Genomic DNA, 15,625 nt, shown 5'->3' with positions numbered 1-15,625 from the left:
AACCCTGATGCTCCTAGAACTAAGAAGGACACCACTTCCTCGAGTGTACCTTCATCATGCCCAACATTTCATGCGTCCCAGTGGATGAGTGATGAACCTCTGTTTCCCAGAGTGAGTGTCACCATGCTTGCTCGTCTCCAACGCAGGGGCAAGTCGCCGACGACAGTGAAGAGGGAGCTGATGGAGTAGTACTAGTGAACAAGCCCGTGGATAGTGTCCATGAGTTTTACTTTGGTGGCTAGGTGCATAATGTGAAAGTCTGTCATATCGTGCACACAGCCACAGCTCGAACTCAGATGACTTTCTCCGCACACCTGAGCGATGAGGCCGCGTCTCTCTCCACTTCAACAACAGCAGCTCGAGCAGCGCCAGCAAGCAGTCGATCTTCCAATAGCGAAGACAGGGATGGGTCATGCCTTTTTCTCAAGCTCCAGAGTCTCTTGGCAGGGCGTTCCATATCTTCGCAAAAGCAAGGATGAAAGTCGTCATGGACAAAGTTCCGAGCACAACACTGTAAACGATATCGCAGCACTGCGGCCCTCAGTACCCGGCCCTCTTCTCGCCAGATAGCCAGGATTCCAGAGTGTGGAATGCCAGCATCACCAGGGAACGCATGGAAAGACAAGTGGGTTCCTTAGACTAACGTTAGGGATGACGGTTGCTGCAAACAAGAACCCAACAGTGGTCCTTGGAAAGCATTTCGGGACTTCTTCCTTCAGAACTAGAAAAACTTGAAAATGAAAAAGGCTGGGGAGTACATACATGAACATCGCGTCGGGACCGTGAAAACACAGCCTGTCACAGGAAACTTGATCACGTCCTGCAGCAAAACCATGCATGCTGGTTGCATGCCAAGTGTGCAGCGCGTGCACAGCATGCCCCGTCTCGACCCCTCTCGCTTATTGCGCAAAGGGTCTATTATGTACTATATACACCAGAGAGAGACACACACAGACACACAAGAGAGAGGTATACATGTAGGCCAAAGGAAAGCAGAATCTTATTCCAATTGCAAGACGATGAACTCTGGCAAGTGGAGGTATGCCTTCAGCGCTACAGATAAATGGAACAGGTTACCAGGAGATGTCACTGGAGACCTTCAAAGCTGCAACGGTACCTCTAATAATAATAATAATAATAATAATAATAATAATAATAATACGCAATCGGTCACTGACTGTGCCTGTTGTTTGCTCAATACCTGCAAGTGCAACAGTAGCTAATGCCATGTTTGACACCGGATCCGTACTACATTAATTATTTTTGTATTGATCTCCAGTCCAGCTGACTATCATCTCCAGTGCACTGCATACTACATGTACATGTAGTACACCGCACACTGACTGTACATATACAATACTAGAACACCTCTTTATCTCTTCGCTACCTTGAATAGTGGGAAGAAATTCCCGTTTGGATTTGCGAAATAAAACAAAAAATCATCATCATCAGAATCACTCGACTGGGCGCGAGGGGCCCGCCGGTGAACCCGTACCGTCCAGGACCTGAGCCTGAGGCGAAGAAAACACTTCACTAGACAGTGCAATCTCCCGCTAGCTTTGCTCCCTTCTTCAATCATTTTAGAGGCCTTGATGCCTGCAGTCGCTCACTGACAGTTGGGTGGTGCAGGGAGCGGTACTGTATTATTATTGTGTTGGGACACCTCTGTCGAGTGCTTTCACACATCCGCTGTGTTGCATTGCTATTTACAATATACTGGTATGCCATCTTAGAATTATAGTGTGGACCTACATGTGTTATAGGTTGGCATATACATGTACTGTACCGGCGCATTCAGCTTCCCAAGTTGTAGTCAAATCTGCGACTGTGCTCTGCCCCTGAAAGCCACGAATGTCGGAATGTGTTATAACGGCCAGCCCCTCCGCCAGAAGAACGGCGTCACGAGATCACAACGGGAAGGGCTGTGGCGACGGGGTGAGCTGGAAAATATACCCTAGGCACATATCCCAGTCCCCTCCAGCTCCATGGAGTCGTACGGGTGTATAACGGTAGCACATGCAACCCACCATTCACTTCCTCCTACACTGTACTTTACGGGACATAAACATTTTATTTTAATTCCCAACAAGCATCGACGCCTTTTTACAGGGAACCCTAGCCTGGCCTCAGGAATACTTTGATCTTGGGATGAGCGAGTATAGAGTCATATGGCTCCTTGCCTTTAGTCACATCTGCAAGGATCTCTGCCGCAAGCGTAGGGCTGTAGTGCTAAAAGTACCCAGGATTGCTGAGAGCAAGGGAAAGCCTTGATTCTTGAAGTTAGCAGTCTTCGGACTACGGTCAGGTATTCTGCTTTTTCAAGCGTCAGTTATGACAAATTCTGCTCTCTCCGACTCGTCAGGCGTCTGTGATGCCGTTTTCTGCCGATATTTCTGCCGGCATCATCCGCCAGTCTCCAGTCTGCAGACGTTCATCAGAGATTGTTGTTGCTAGCTCCACACCACATCCTTCATACAGTAACAGCCTGAGCCCAGTTCAGGTACATGTACAATGACTACTACTACATGTAGTAGTAGTATACAATCATGTACATAATTATACAGGAAATAGCATCCCTTGCCATAGTTGTAGTGGTCCTCTAGCCTAGCGCCTAGTCTATCAATTTCTGATCAAGGGCAGGTGCTGGTTCCCCTATATCAGAGTGGTCGCCTTGACAGGCTTACACCATTTTACACTACAAAGTACAACGTCATACTACTACCGGTAGTAGCAGTGCAATGACCTACTATTAAAGGCAGAGAATTTCGTCGGTCAATAATTTCGTCCAACTCCAAAGAAAGGGAGTTCGTCTGGTTGTAAATTTCGTCCATAGATCATAAGAGTGTAATGATAAGCTGGACAAATTGACATTAGTCCGGCATTACATTTAGTCCAAATGCTTCTTGGACGAAAAAGACGAAATACTTCCAGACGAATATGTCTGCTACTACAGTAGTAGTACAATGTAGTATGTAATGCCTTGTGTATGTGATGCCTTGTGTATGTGATGCCTTGTGTATGTGAATTGTGATGCCTTGTGTATGTGATGCTGCAATGACAATCGACCATGCGATGACATGTATGTGTCCGGCAGAGGAGGCTACCGGTACACCCCATGGCACGCCACAACGAGATCCGGGATTTGTTGGCTGACGTCACCAGTCGGGGAGATGTCCTATCTAGGACATCGCACTCTGAATGAGTCTGATTGGTTACCTGTCCCAGAGTTGTCATGGAAGCGTCGGTCGCGCACACGCGATGAAAAGAAGTGATGCGTGAGCATTTCTGAATGTATGTGGAGGATGCACGATCGTAATGGCGATGGATTTCTTTCCGAATTGGTCAAGTTTGAGGGAACAGGCGGAGAATATCAGACATCGGCGGGGATTGAGGTAGTGTATATTCGATTCGCCATCGAATACCCGACCGAATGGCCGTTTTCGTTTGGGGATTTCATGTGGGGTTTCTCGTAGCCACGCGGCGCTTCTTCGGAAACGATTGCTTCTAATTATTTGAATGTTTTGTGGAATGTTTCTTCACGCCCCGTGCGTTCATTTCGCCCCAAACCTGGCCATGCAGAGGAGGAAGACGAGGCAGCAGGCGCTAGGCCCGTAAGGGGCCGTCCGTAAATATCGATGTTTTTTTAGAGACGATATTGGTGCGTCTGGGGGGGAGGGGGTTTGAGCCATGTGCGTCTTTTAGAGCATCAGAAAAATATCGATGTAAATATCTGAAGTTTCGCCGATCCCTGCACGCGGACGTCTAAATGGCTATACAAGAAATGTGAAACCAGCTTCCGTTCGCGGAGCTAAAACTCGCGACATAAGAACAAGATCAAAAATTGGAAGCTGTTCCTCCATGGCGAATTTCAAGAGCAAAAGTATGAGCTATTGATTGTGGAAATCGGCCGAACGATGCCTGCAGGAGACCTTTTTCAAGACGTAGAGGCAGTGCGAACAAACACGGACGAACTCCACAAGAGTTTCCAGTCTTCACTGTCTGAACAAGGATTTGAAAAAATGAGCATCCAAAAATATTGATTCCATGATCTAGATGTACATGTGCGTCTTCTGGGGGGAGGGGGGGGTCAAGGGAGAGAAGCACCAATATCGTCTCTAAAAAAACATCGATATTTACGGACGGCCCCTAAATCACTGCCTGGAAGATATTATTTGGCCAAAGCTTGCTGTTGCCGTGTTGGCGTTTTTGATTTCTTGGATACGACAGCTCTTGGCTAAAACTGGACCTTGGACGGTCTTTCTTGGATATCAACCCAGGACGTGGTGGTCATGGACGTATCGCCATCGCTTTCAGCCAGATCCTTCTGCTGCCTGAAACCAGTGGCGAAAGTAAAAACTTTATCGCAGCAGCAGCTACTGCTCTGCTGAAAGTGCGAACACAAATTAATTGCTTCGCCAACCCTCTTGTGCACTTGCAATTTTCAATGCGACCAAAACGATTCGCTTGCCAGTTCCTTTGTCCAGGCGTACTCCACATCGAGGAAAATAAAATTCGTGAAGGCAAGAGGCAAGATACGAATCTCGACTCGCTTGAGGCAAGCCGCCAGGAGAACGACAACTAATAAATTACTTTTGAGACGAAAGGCCTTCGTTGCGTTTGTTTTGAGTGAGACATGTTCATCTTCCTCGGCCGCGACACAAAGTTTTGAGTCACGTGTCACGATTACTATGGGAACAGCATAGTATGTATGCTGGGGCATGCTGGGTTCCGTGATGTCCTATCTAGGACATCTCCAGGACTGGTCACCTGACGTGATGCGTGAAGTGGTCTGGGATGTTGAGGTACATGTACAGTACACGTATACGTAGTCATGTAGAACCGCCTCTACTGGCACTGCCATTAATGCATTATGATGGTGAACGGCTCCAACTTCCAAGACAGGACAGCCAACCGCTCGGCAGGGGCCCGCCTGGACATCCGGGCTGGTGGCTTCTGGACGAGACAGCAGGACGCCTTTTTTGATATCCGGGTGACACAGCCAAAGGCAAGCTTGCTGTCGCGTCGGGAAGTCATCAGCCTGCTCCTAACCCATGAAAACTTGAAAAGATGAAGAAGCGCCCGTACGGAGAGCGGGTGACAGCAGTGGACAGGGGTACATTTACTCCTACTACTAGTTTTCTCTTCCTCGGGCATGATTGGCAGAGAGTGTTCAATGTTCCTGGAGACACTAGTACTAGCATGCCTGATTGCGGAAAAGAACGTCGACCTTCACCTATTGGCCATCAGTCATCATGGGTCACCTCCGCTGCAGGCTGTCAGTCTGCCTTCGTGGTTCGAGATTATCGTACCGCCGCAACAGGATGAACTTCACGACTCTGCGCCGGCTAAGAGCTGCCTAGCCTAAGCGGAATGGTACTTCACAGACATTATACCGACACATTGTCTCACCATAATGAATTCTTGAGTTTTTGGACATTGTATGGCATTGCTGCTCCATCTACTAGTATTTGTTTTTCACATCTCTATTTCGATTTTCCTATTACAGTGCTGATTGTGTCAAGTAATGCCTGTGCATGTGCCTGTCGTGTATGTTTCGCGTTCCACACGAAGCTACACCAACAGCAGCACCATGGCATGGGTTACCAGTGCTCAACAAAACATTCACAAAGCCAAGGCGCTAGGCAAAGGTCACCAATCATTGTCTGGGCATCATTCATCATGAAAAGAAAACCTTCCTTGACCTCCCCTCTTCCTCCTAGGAAGGCTAGGATCCTACGAGTACGAGTACGAGACGTCGAGTATGTCATGTACATGTATCTACATCACGTTGTTATGTTGCCTACTGGCACACGTGACATGGATTCAGGAATAGCGTGCGCGCTGCGCGCGACAAACAAGCCATGACTGATTCACGCCGTCATCAAATCAGTCTCATCACACATAGACTGTCAGTCATGCAAAAGGGGAAACTAGCCCTTTTTAGTACAATCATAAGATTGATACCGCTTTTGCGGTTTCGCCAGCATGATATTTTTTGTAACACCCACTCAGATCGGACTTCATGCAGGGCCGGCCATGCGTGGATCTACCATGCATCATGCATGCTCTTCACCATTGCCTAGGCGCCTGTGATAGCATGTGGCCGTGCAGAGCAGTGGATCCACACTCGCGCCACGATATCAGCGAGTCGACTGCAGTCGTTTTCATCACTGACATCAGCTCAAAGCAGGATGTACAGCTGTAAAACGATTCCCTGCTCATAATAATCTGCTGCACGCCGGCATGATGTACAATGTCATGTACATGTATACTAAATCTACATCGCGCTGTAGCTCCAGACCAGGCCCAGATACATGCCCCGATGTCCGTATTTCAGAATTTTAGGCTTCAGAAGTAGCATTCCACGATCGGAGGAAACTCTACACCGCGTACCGGCTGAGCTGAGCATGAGGCGCTTCACTTTCTCGCTTCCGATCCGTCGGGCACCCAAACTCCGCATAGCTGCGTATGGGAAAATGCGTCACACTAAACTGGAACTAACGAAATCCCACAACGACGTGCACGGGCAGTCTGCAATCACTTGAAATGCCAACACTGTATTTCGGCAGTACGCTGACAAATGCAAGAGAGGTCAACCCTTGTCACAACGAGTTGTCGCCACTCCGCCAGTGAGTTCAACCAAACACAGAACTGATAGTGAGTTTCCTGGCTCGTGCATGCAGGGACTGCACCGCACCGCGACATCTCCTCTCCAGAAGTGAGCGGACGCACACGGCGTAACTTGCTCTGCCGTCTTCTATTCGTTCGACACTCGAAAGTGGAGTCCAGAGTTGAGGAGTTCCGTTCCTAACGACCTAAGTCTCTACATCATTCTCAATACAATTACTAGTCTATAGACGTTCAGGAGATACTCGCAGCGTTGTTTCTGCCTCCGAGACCAAAACAAGAAGCGGTATCTGCATCCTTTTGGTCAAATCTTTAGTTTCTAGACCTGTCGGAAGTCGCCGGAGAGCCACCAGCCGGCCTGATTCGGTGGGAAGTGCCCACCGTTCCACGTCCCGGCATAGAATTCTGTTATTCGGTGATCTCTCGTCGCCGGCCGTGAAGCACCTACTTGACCTCTGCTGAGGAGGTCTCAGCTGCTTGTGGATTATGGCCGCTGTTGACTGGATTGAGCGATGTTTCCTGCTGACCATCTGCCTTATGCACGGGTGTGGAGCGCAAGAAAGTGCAGGTAGGTCGCTGCTAGCTGTAGGTCGCTGCTGTGGTCTTGGTAGTTGTAGAAATGTTAGTTTGTCATGAGGTGTTGTAGAAATTGTCGAGTCGAGCAGAATATCACCCCTCTAACTGGCTGTTCCCTGCCGCACTGTGTCCGCTATTGTCATCTTGGTGTGAAGCCTCGTTAGGACGGTTAGTCGTAGACAGTGTTGCACTTGATTTTCACTTGAGTGGTTCAATGCCACCATTGCCTCTCGTGGCAGCTTGCATGCTGCGCAGGCGATTCTCCCCTCCCGGAATCGCTGATCACTGATGCGTGATACTGATATAAAGGAAGCAGCCGAGGCTGAAAAAAGAAAATAACTTCAGGAATCTCAATCTTCGTCGCTCACCATATCAGTCGCTGAAGCGACAAAACCCATGACGTTGTGCAAACATCGGACGTTTGAGGTCGGATATGTTTTTCGTTTTTGTTCGTCGAATCGCTGCGGGTATGTGCGGCGCTGTCGTGCATGAAGGGACCGCAGACGTGGGATCTTGTGAAGGGATCAAGGAACATTTTGATGGCTTCTTGAACTCGAATACTGTATTGATAGGAGCAAAGCCTAAGCCACAGGCATAATGATAACAATGAAATTAGTAGGTGGGCTGGTGACTTCACTCAGAAAATAGTGCTTGGTCTTGGGCTCCTCTTAACTGCGTTCATGCGTGTCGACCTACAAGAAAGGATGGAAATAATCAGGGATGAAAGTGTCGGTGGCGCTGGTCCGCAACGAAGTAGCATGCCTGAGTAGGACCATGACGGTGTACATGTACATGTAATGACTGTGCAGTCAGGAATCGCCTAGCTTTACTGCGGACACGGGGGGGGGGGGGGGGGGGGGGCAGTGAGGGAAAGGCGAATGCTTCACCCAAGTACCTTGTGTGACCGTGTGTGATTCTTTGCGGCCGGGAGTTCTCCGTTTTGAGACGCATATTATTCTAACCCTGTCCAATGCAATTTTGAATGTGGCACCATCACCATCTTTATAGTAGTGATAGCCTGTCCTTAGCGCTAACAGGGTTGAATACTATCTGATTTCAGAAATGTTAGGTGCTCAATATTTTCGGTATGAGGGCAAAAGGCCATGTTAGGTGAACAGAAAAATGTAGGTACAGAGTAGCAGTTCCCTCTTGGACTATGTGTGTTAGTGTTTGTTTGGTGTATTGAAAATTTAGGTATGAAACGGACGCACCGAAAGCAAAGTACACCGACAATTTGTGAAAATGCAGTATGTGATTTTGTCTATGCCAGGGGAATTATGCTCTATCAAACTTAAATACTGTGTTCCCGAAGCGGAAATAATGATGGCTGAGAAGTGCAATACTTGGTCTATAGTTGGGAGGAAGCAGCGACACACTCTTCCCCACTGTGAATGTTTGGGACACGGCTGGGCAAAATAGGAACAAACTTGTCCAGCAATGAACTAACCAACCCATTTGACCCGTGCCTCAAGTAATACTTACACATGGATTATGGTACATGGCCATTGTGTTATCACAGTCCCAGAAATGTGAACCACCTGCAGACATGCACGCGCACAGATGTGTTTGAAGACCAACAGAGGAAGTCTTGATAGGGTTCTGATCACGTGTGGGGTTTCCGGCTGCCTTCAATAGGTATCACATAGCAATAAAGTGTCCTACTACTACTACTACCGGTATACTAGCACATCATCAATGAGCTAAGACTGATGTGCTGCTATGTGTACTGCAGTGGGGGCATTGATCATTCATTTTTCCTGCTGCAGGGGAATGAATTCAACGATACATACCCCCCCCCCCCCCCAGGGTCGCACTAATTTTGTACTTTATAACTATAGCCGTGCAGGTAATGCATATCCAAGGTAGATACAGTAAAACCCGCCGTAACGGGACGCCCTTAGGGGCAGTCCATAATTATTATCGATATTTTACACGAAAAGAAAGTTTCGTTTATGGATGGGCGAGTCGAGGAGAGTTTCGTTTTGAAAATTATCGATATGTGAGACGTCGATAATGCCGGATACCCTTGGTGCAGTGGAAACAGTCCTGATATGACAGGATTCTGATGAACTCAAAGGAGCGAAACAGCTGTTTGGAGGCATACAACTTATCTCTCGACGGAAGTCCGAAGTGCCCTTGCTGTGCTGGTGCGTTTATGTTTCGTGCATTGGTTCGGCTAAGAGCACATGGTTGTGATGGTTTGAGGATGTAGTAAAAATGGGAAAGTCTGAATAAAAAAATGGACTGTCACCATCAAGACTCGAACCAGGGACCCTCGCTATGGCCAGCGATCCCGTACCACTGAGCTATGGTGCGGTCGTCATACAATTATGTATTAGTTTGCAGTGTTCAGTGTTGTAATGCAAATAGGAAAGAGCTAGCACATTTGTGGACGAGTTTTATGATGAGTTTGCAGGTGTTGCATTATTTGGCAGAAGTATTTTTTTCGCAGTTTCTAAGAGTATTTATTTTGTAGACTTACATGTAGAGTGAGCCTGCATGTCCAGCAACTACAGGTGTATCATGTAGGAACCGCTCCAGGCCTGCATGATTTTGGACAATGTGTTCCCGCAGGCTGTTTTGACTGCTGCGGAGTCAGACGCAAGGGAGTATTGCTGTGTCCGCCGTCGGCGTGCGTTCTCTCCTTTTAACTGCCTCAGCTGGGCAATGGAAAAATTAGTTGGGTGCATTTTTCCGCTTGTAATTTTCCAATTTTCTTGTCTGGACTTGGGGGAGCATTCGTACAGATACCAGTGTCACGTTCCTCTGAAACAGCTCTTGCAGGACATCCGTTGTTCTCGAGCCACTTGTTTGGATTGGTTCAGGCTTGTTGGCCATATGCACTGTTCCAGTCAGGCCTTGGGCTGGCCTTACTTCGTTTCAAAGTCTCGCACAGTCTCCTGGGTTGTTGGCCATATGCACTGTTCCAGTCAGTCCTTGGGCTGGCCTTACTTCGTTTCAAAGTCTCGCACAGTCTCCTGGGTTGTTGGCCATATGCACTGTTCCAGTCAGTCCTTGGGCTGGCCTTACTTCGTTTCAAAGTCTCGCACAGTCTCCTGGGTTGTTGGCCATATGCACTGTTCCAGTCAGTCCTTGGGCTGGCCTTACTTCGTTTCAAAGTCTCGCACAGTCTCCTGCGTTGGTGGCGTTTTTGATGGAGTGAACTGCGCGTAGAAAGCCTGCGTTCTGGCATTTGAGATAGTCTGCACATGAACAAGTGCCTGTGTGCAAAACAGAAACATACAATTGCTTGTCATTTTCGAGGGTGTCCACCATGTGCGAGGCTTCTCCAGACACCTCCAGCAGCGAATACTTACAGTCTGCCATTAAAAGCTTCAGCAGCATAGTTTCTTGGAGCGTTGGATGTTTTATTGGTGTCGAGCAAATCCCAAGACTCAAGAGGGTGAGACCACAAGTGCTAATGTGAAGTGCACCATGTATGTATTTCCAGAATGGTGACTGGGCTTGCAAAGAATGAGCATACACCATCAGTGTGTGTACACTTGCGTGACAAACGAGCAGGATATAGGGTAACACGTCGTCCGGCCAAAGTATTGTATTCTCAGGGTTTGTGCGGACGCCACTGGAACAGTGTGGGCGTACCGAGCTGCCTGCCCATGGCAATTGATAGTCGCAGGGCTTATGGGGCACATTAGCGTATTCCAGCAAGTTGCTTCCGGCCCAAGCACTTACTTAATTAATCAGTGCATTGGGCATGTCCGAATACGTTATGCTGACGAACGTGTTGCTTTCATTTAGCATTCCTAGGCTATTATGCGGTCAGTGAATGCCATCCTCTCTATGTATCGGCGTGCACAGTCGTCTGCTTTCATCATTGAGCGGTCTGCAGCTATGGCAGTCCTGGTCTATTGAAAATTTTTGCATGAGCGCTCGGTCATCGTGCCTTGAGTTACTGCCTCGACGAGGACACATTGGTAATTTGCCCCGGGAGCGCATGTAGCCTGGCGAGCACTAACCAGAAAACAGCTCGGTGATTACTGCCAGGCAAACAGTTCACGGCCAGTGACCTGACGTCACACTTGCTATTCATTTCTAGACACTGGCAAGCGTTCACTTACTCATTTCCTGCTGATACCCAGCAGTGTACAACTAGCCAATAGTTCTTCAGTTCCAATTTCAGTAGTCAAGTGAGCACGCAGCATTCACGAAGTGGCAGCTTGGCGGCATTCATTTCAGAGCGGTCGCATGTATCATGTAAGCGTGGGTGGCAGTGGCAGTCACTCAGTGCATCATCACAGCATTGCTAAGTAGCAGACTCAACGATACATAGAGATTTTCCGGAAGAGGAACAGACCGAGAAGCGCAAGGGGTCGTCCATCAATATCAAACTTTTTTTCATCACGAAACGAAATCATTTCATTATGGGGTGGGAGGGTTGTTGACCAAATTCGTTTCAGAAAACATTGATACATGTACATGGCCGTAGGTGAAGTGACACACTTGCAACTTTTGTTGTATAAATGTATATGCATGTATTGTCATTATTTTTTACGTTCTGAGGGGGAGGGAGGGAGGGGTTGGGTCTGAACTAAAGTAATTTATCTTGTGAAAAAACTTCGGTATTTACGGACGGCCCCTAAAGAATGGAACACTGTTCTTAGCGGTGCCGTGGTCATGTGACGTCACCCACTCTTACCGTATAAATTGAGCGAAACGTATGCAGTTTGCTAGCTATCAATCTATGCACGGGCTTGCCGATTGAAACCTCATTCCTGGCTGGATTGGAGTAAATTTTCGGATTCTACTTTGAAGTAATATTAGGGTAAAATCTTCGGCACTGAGACCATGTGCAGGCCCTTAGCTACTGCAGAGGCAGAAAATTTCGTCGGTCAGTTAATTTCGTCCAACTCCAAAGAAAGGGAGTTCGTCCGGTTGAAAATTTCGTCCATGGATCATAAGATTGCATAGAAAAGCTGGACAAATCGACATTAGTCCGGCATTTAATTTAGTCCAAAAACTTCCTGGACGAAAAAGACGAAATTAAATTCCAGACGAATATGTCTACTTATACAGTATGGCCCTATGGGTCCAGTGACACGTGTATACACTGTTGCGGGCCCTTAGGCTGTGGGTGCAGTATGTAAGACATACACATGTATCAACTGTGTGCCGTGGGCGATGTGTTGAATTAGAAAGTCATACCCCGAAACCCTTCGGGTTTGAAACTAAAACCCTTCAGGTTTCAGAGCACCGTGTTTGAGTGCGCCTAAGGATTAGGTGTTTCCGGCAAACTGGTATGGCGGAACTCAGTATAACCGGTACATCAATGGGGGGGGGGGGGGGAATCTGTCCTTTTACACATACATGTAGCTGAGGTACTGTACAATGTACATGAATGTGTGTGTGTGTGTGGGGGGGTCTGTCCTTTTTTGCATGTACATATAGCTTACTGTATAATAGAATGTATACAAGTTCAAATTACTGGTATATACATGTATAGCATGTTGACGGCTCCTTCAAAAATTTTACTTTCGAAGTTTCGATCTCACAGTATGCTAAAATAGTAAATACGTAATCGTAATTCCCTAAAAAAAGTCAGTGCAGCTTATACAACGCTGGTCAAATGAACCGTGAAAATGGTAGTAGTCTTTATGTCGTGACAAAAAAACTGGTTGCGGCTTATATTCCAGTGCGGCTCATACTCCGCATGCGGTATGCCTTTGCCCAGGGTGCTCATGCTGACAGTTCATTCAGCATTGTATGTGTAATAGCTTTTGCTGTGTGTGTGTGTGTGTGTGTGTGTGTGTGTGTGTATGTGTGTGTGTGTGTGTGTGTGTATGTGTGTGTGTGTGTGTATGTGTGTGTGTGTGTGTGTGTGTGTGTGTATGTGTGTATGTGTGTGTGTGTATGTGTGTACGTGTGTGTGTGTGTGCGCGTATGTGTGTGTGTGTGTGTGTATGTGTGTGTGTGTATGTGTGTGTGTGTATGTGTGTGTGTGTGTGTGTCTACGTGTACAGCTGGTGCTAGTCCAACACCACCACCGATGTTGTCTCAGAGCACGGCATTTCCAACAACAGCACCGCCGCCACCAGCACCCACACCTTTGCCCGCATCGCCGTCTTTTGCCTCGGCACCTCCACCATCACCGAGCACACTACAGCCGCCCGGGACTGCGTTGCCTACGATTCCCCCGCCGCCTCCCATCACATCACCACCGCTCTGCACTTCCGGTCTGTGCTACACACCGACGACAGCCATTCCATCGCAAACACCACCACCGACGTCAACAACACCCAGCGAGGGGCTGACGGCGAGTTTTCCGCCACCGCCTCCTCCCGTTTTCCCATCGTCAATGCTTGACATGCCATCATCGTCGTCATCGGTCCCACCCGTATCAGCGACCACACCGCCGTTGGTCATTTCCCCGACAGTTCCCATTATTACGCCTCCGCCGCCATTCCCCCCGGTGTCCATGACCGATGTGTCGCCTCCCGTTCAGAGCACAAGTTCATCACCGCCTCCGCCACCGCCTCCGCCGTTCCCATCGGGCTCAGCGGCGGATGCCAGCGGAGGCGATATGGACGCGTCCGGCAGTGGCAACAACAGCAGTGGCGTCGTCGTGGAGCCCAGTGCCTCCAGCCCCGCGAGCCTTGCAACTCCACAGCCAACTCAGTCGGCAACGCCGTCCGATGCACTGACCACCGTACTCCAGACGGTCGCGCCAAGCTCAGCTGTTGTCACTATAGAGACCACGACTGGACCAGGTCCAACCACCGCGGCAACCGACACTGACTTGGCAACGAATGTCGCGTTTGTGACCAGCTCAGACGACAGACCTGCCACACAGCCGACAGCGTTTGCGACAACAATAGTACCCACGAGTTTTGTGCCATCAACTACTGATTTCGGATTTGGCGGCGCATCCACAAGCGAAACCCCAACAACAGCCCCCGGTCTCACCACCCTGCAACCGGCAATAACAAGCGTCGTCTTTACCACCGAGCAGCCTACTCAGGGTTTGGCGAGCATTGCTCCCACGACCACTGCGTCTCAGCAGCCAACCGAGTTCGTCACCAGTCCCGGACAGACTACACTCGGTGCATCGACACCGTTCGAGATAACGGCCAATCCAACAACTCAGTCGTCACAGGCACTGACAACACCGGCTGTCGAAACTGTAGTCAGCACGAGCCCCACGCCAACTCCCGTCGCCACGACTGCCATTCCGGCTGAGGAGACAACCAGCGTGCTTATTACCGAAGCTGCCACTACGGCAGCTGCGACTACAGCTGCAGTAATGACGTCAGTGGCAACTGATGCTGTAGACGGATCTGCCAGTGGCGAGACTGCAACAGCAACTCCCCTGGCAGCGACGCAAGTTGTCATGACTACGAATGCTGTGCCAACGACTACCCCTGCGCTGACGACACAGGCACCGACCACCGGCGAGCCGATTGCCACGACAACGGTACAAGTGGTGGAGACGACGGAGGCAGCCGCCACTACCACCCAGACGCCCGGTGTGACTACCCAACCACTGGCAACAACGGTTGTGATGGCAACAAGTACAGACACCATCACAACACCGGCGGCAACCACTGCCCAGGGAACAACTCCACAAGCCACTCCGGCTGCGGCGACTACACAGCAGGCAACGACATCACCACCTGAGCAAACTACACCAGCGGAAACCACACCGCCGCCCGTCACTACTGCATCGGCGGATGGAAGTGGTGCTACGGACGGAGAAGGAGATGCGACCACATCTCCCCCCACAGACGCAGCCACCACAACGCTGTTGGTCACCACTGCTCAGCCAACAACGCTACCAGCCACAACTACGCAACCAACCACGCCACCAGCCACAACTACACAACCAACAACACCACCAGCCACAACCACAGAGCCAACAACACCACCAGCCACAACCACAGAGCCAACAACCACACCAGCCACAACGTTGTCAGCCACGACAGAGTCAGCTACAACGCCGCCAGTCACAGTACTGCCGACAACCGGAGCAGAGACAACAGCTGCACCAACGACAGCTGCTCCTACCACTGCGCCCATGACTCTGGCGCCGACTACCATTGCAGTAACCAGCGACGCCATGACAACGACGGCAGCTCAGCCGACAACTCAGCCCGACACCACCGCGCCGGCGACAATGCCTATGGCAACTACTGCCATGGCAACCACACAGGTAGCAGTGCAGACCACACCGCAGGTCATCATCACCACCACCACCACCCCCGTGCGGCAAACCACTGCTGGTCCGACGACTGTGGACGTCAGCACACCTGCAGCAACGACCGAAGACGGCAGTGGAGACGTCAGCACACCTGCAGCAACAACCGAAGACGGCAGCGGAGACGTCACAGAGCCAACAACTGTCCAGCCAATCACAACACCAGCGGCAACGACACCTCCGCCGACAACAGCTCCCGCAACGGTACCACCG

The 15,625-nt window shown here is 49.6% G+C and overlaps 1 protein-coding gene across 1 annotated transcript in view; it reads left to right on the top strand.

Annotated features, from left to right (window-relative positions):
• Positions 1-6,820: 6,820 nt before the first annotated feature.
• LOC135811768 (uncharacterized) overlaps positions 6,821-15,625 on the top strand; it is a 47,625-nt gene continuing 38,820 nt past the window's right edge. The window contains exons 1-2 of the mRNA XM_065325014.1: positions 6,821-7,195; positions 13,182-15,625. The exon at positions 13,182-15,625 is cut by the window's right edge and continues 1,054 nt beyond it. Of these exons, the coding sequence (XP_065181086.1) occupies positions 7,114-7,195; positions 13,182-15,625 (2,526 nt within the window). The 5' untranslated portion in view covers positions 6,821-7,113. The remainder of the gene's footprint in view (positions 7,196-13,181) is intronic.

This window comes from Sycon ciliatum, chromosome 3 (assembly GCF_964019385.1).
Source record: "Sycon ciliatum chromosome 3, ocSycCili1.1, whole genome shotgun sequence".
NCBI classification, from domain to species: domain Eukaryota; kingdom Metazoa; phylum Porifera; class Calcarea; order Leucosolenida; family Sycettidae; genus Sycon; species Sycon ciliatum.
The sequence above is the reverse complement of the archived record's forward strand: the minus strand, read 5'-3'. Positions and strand labels throughout refer to the sequence as shown.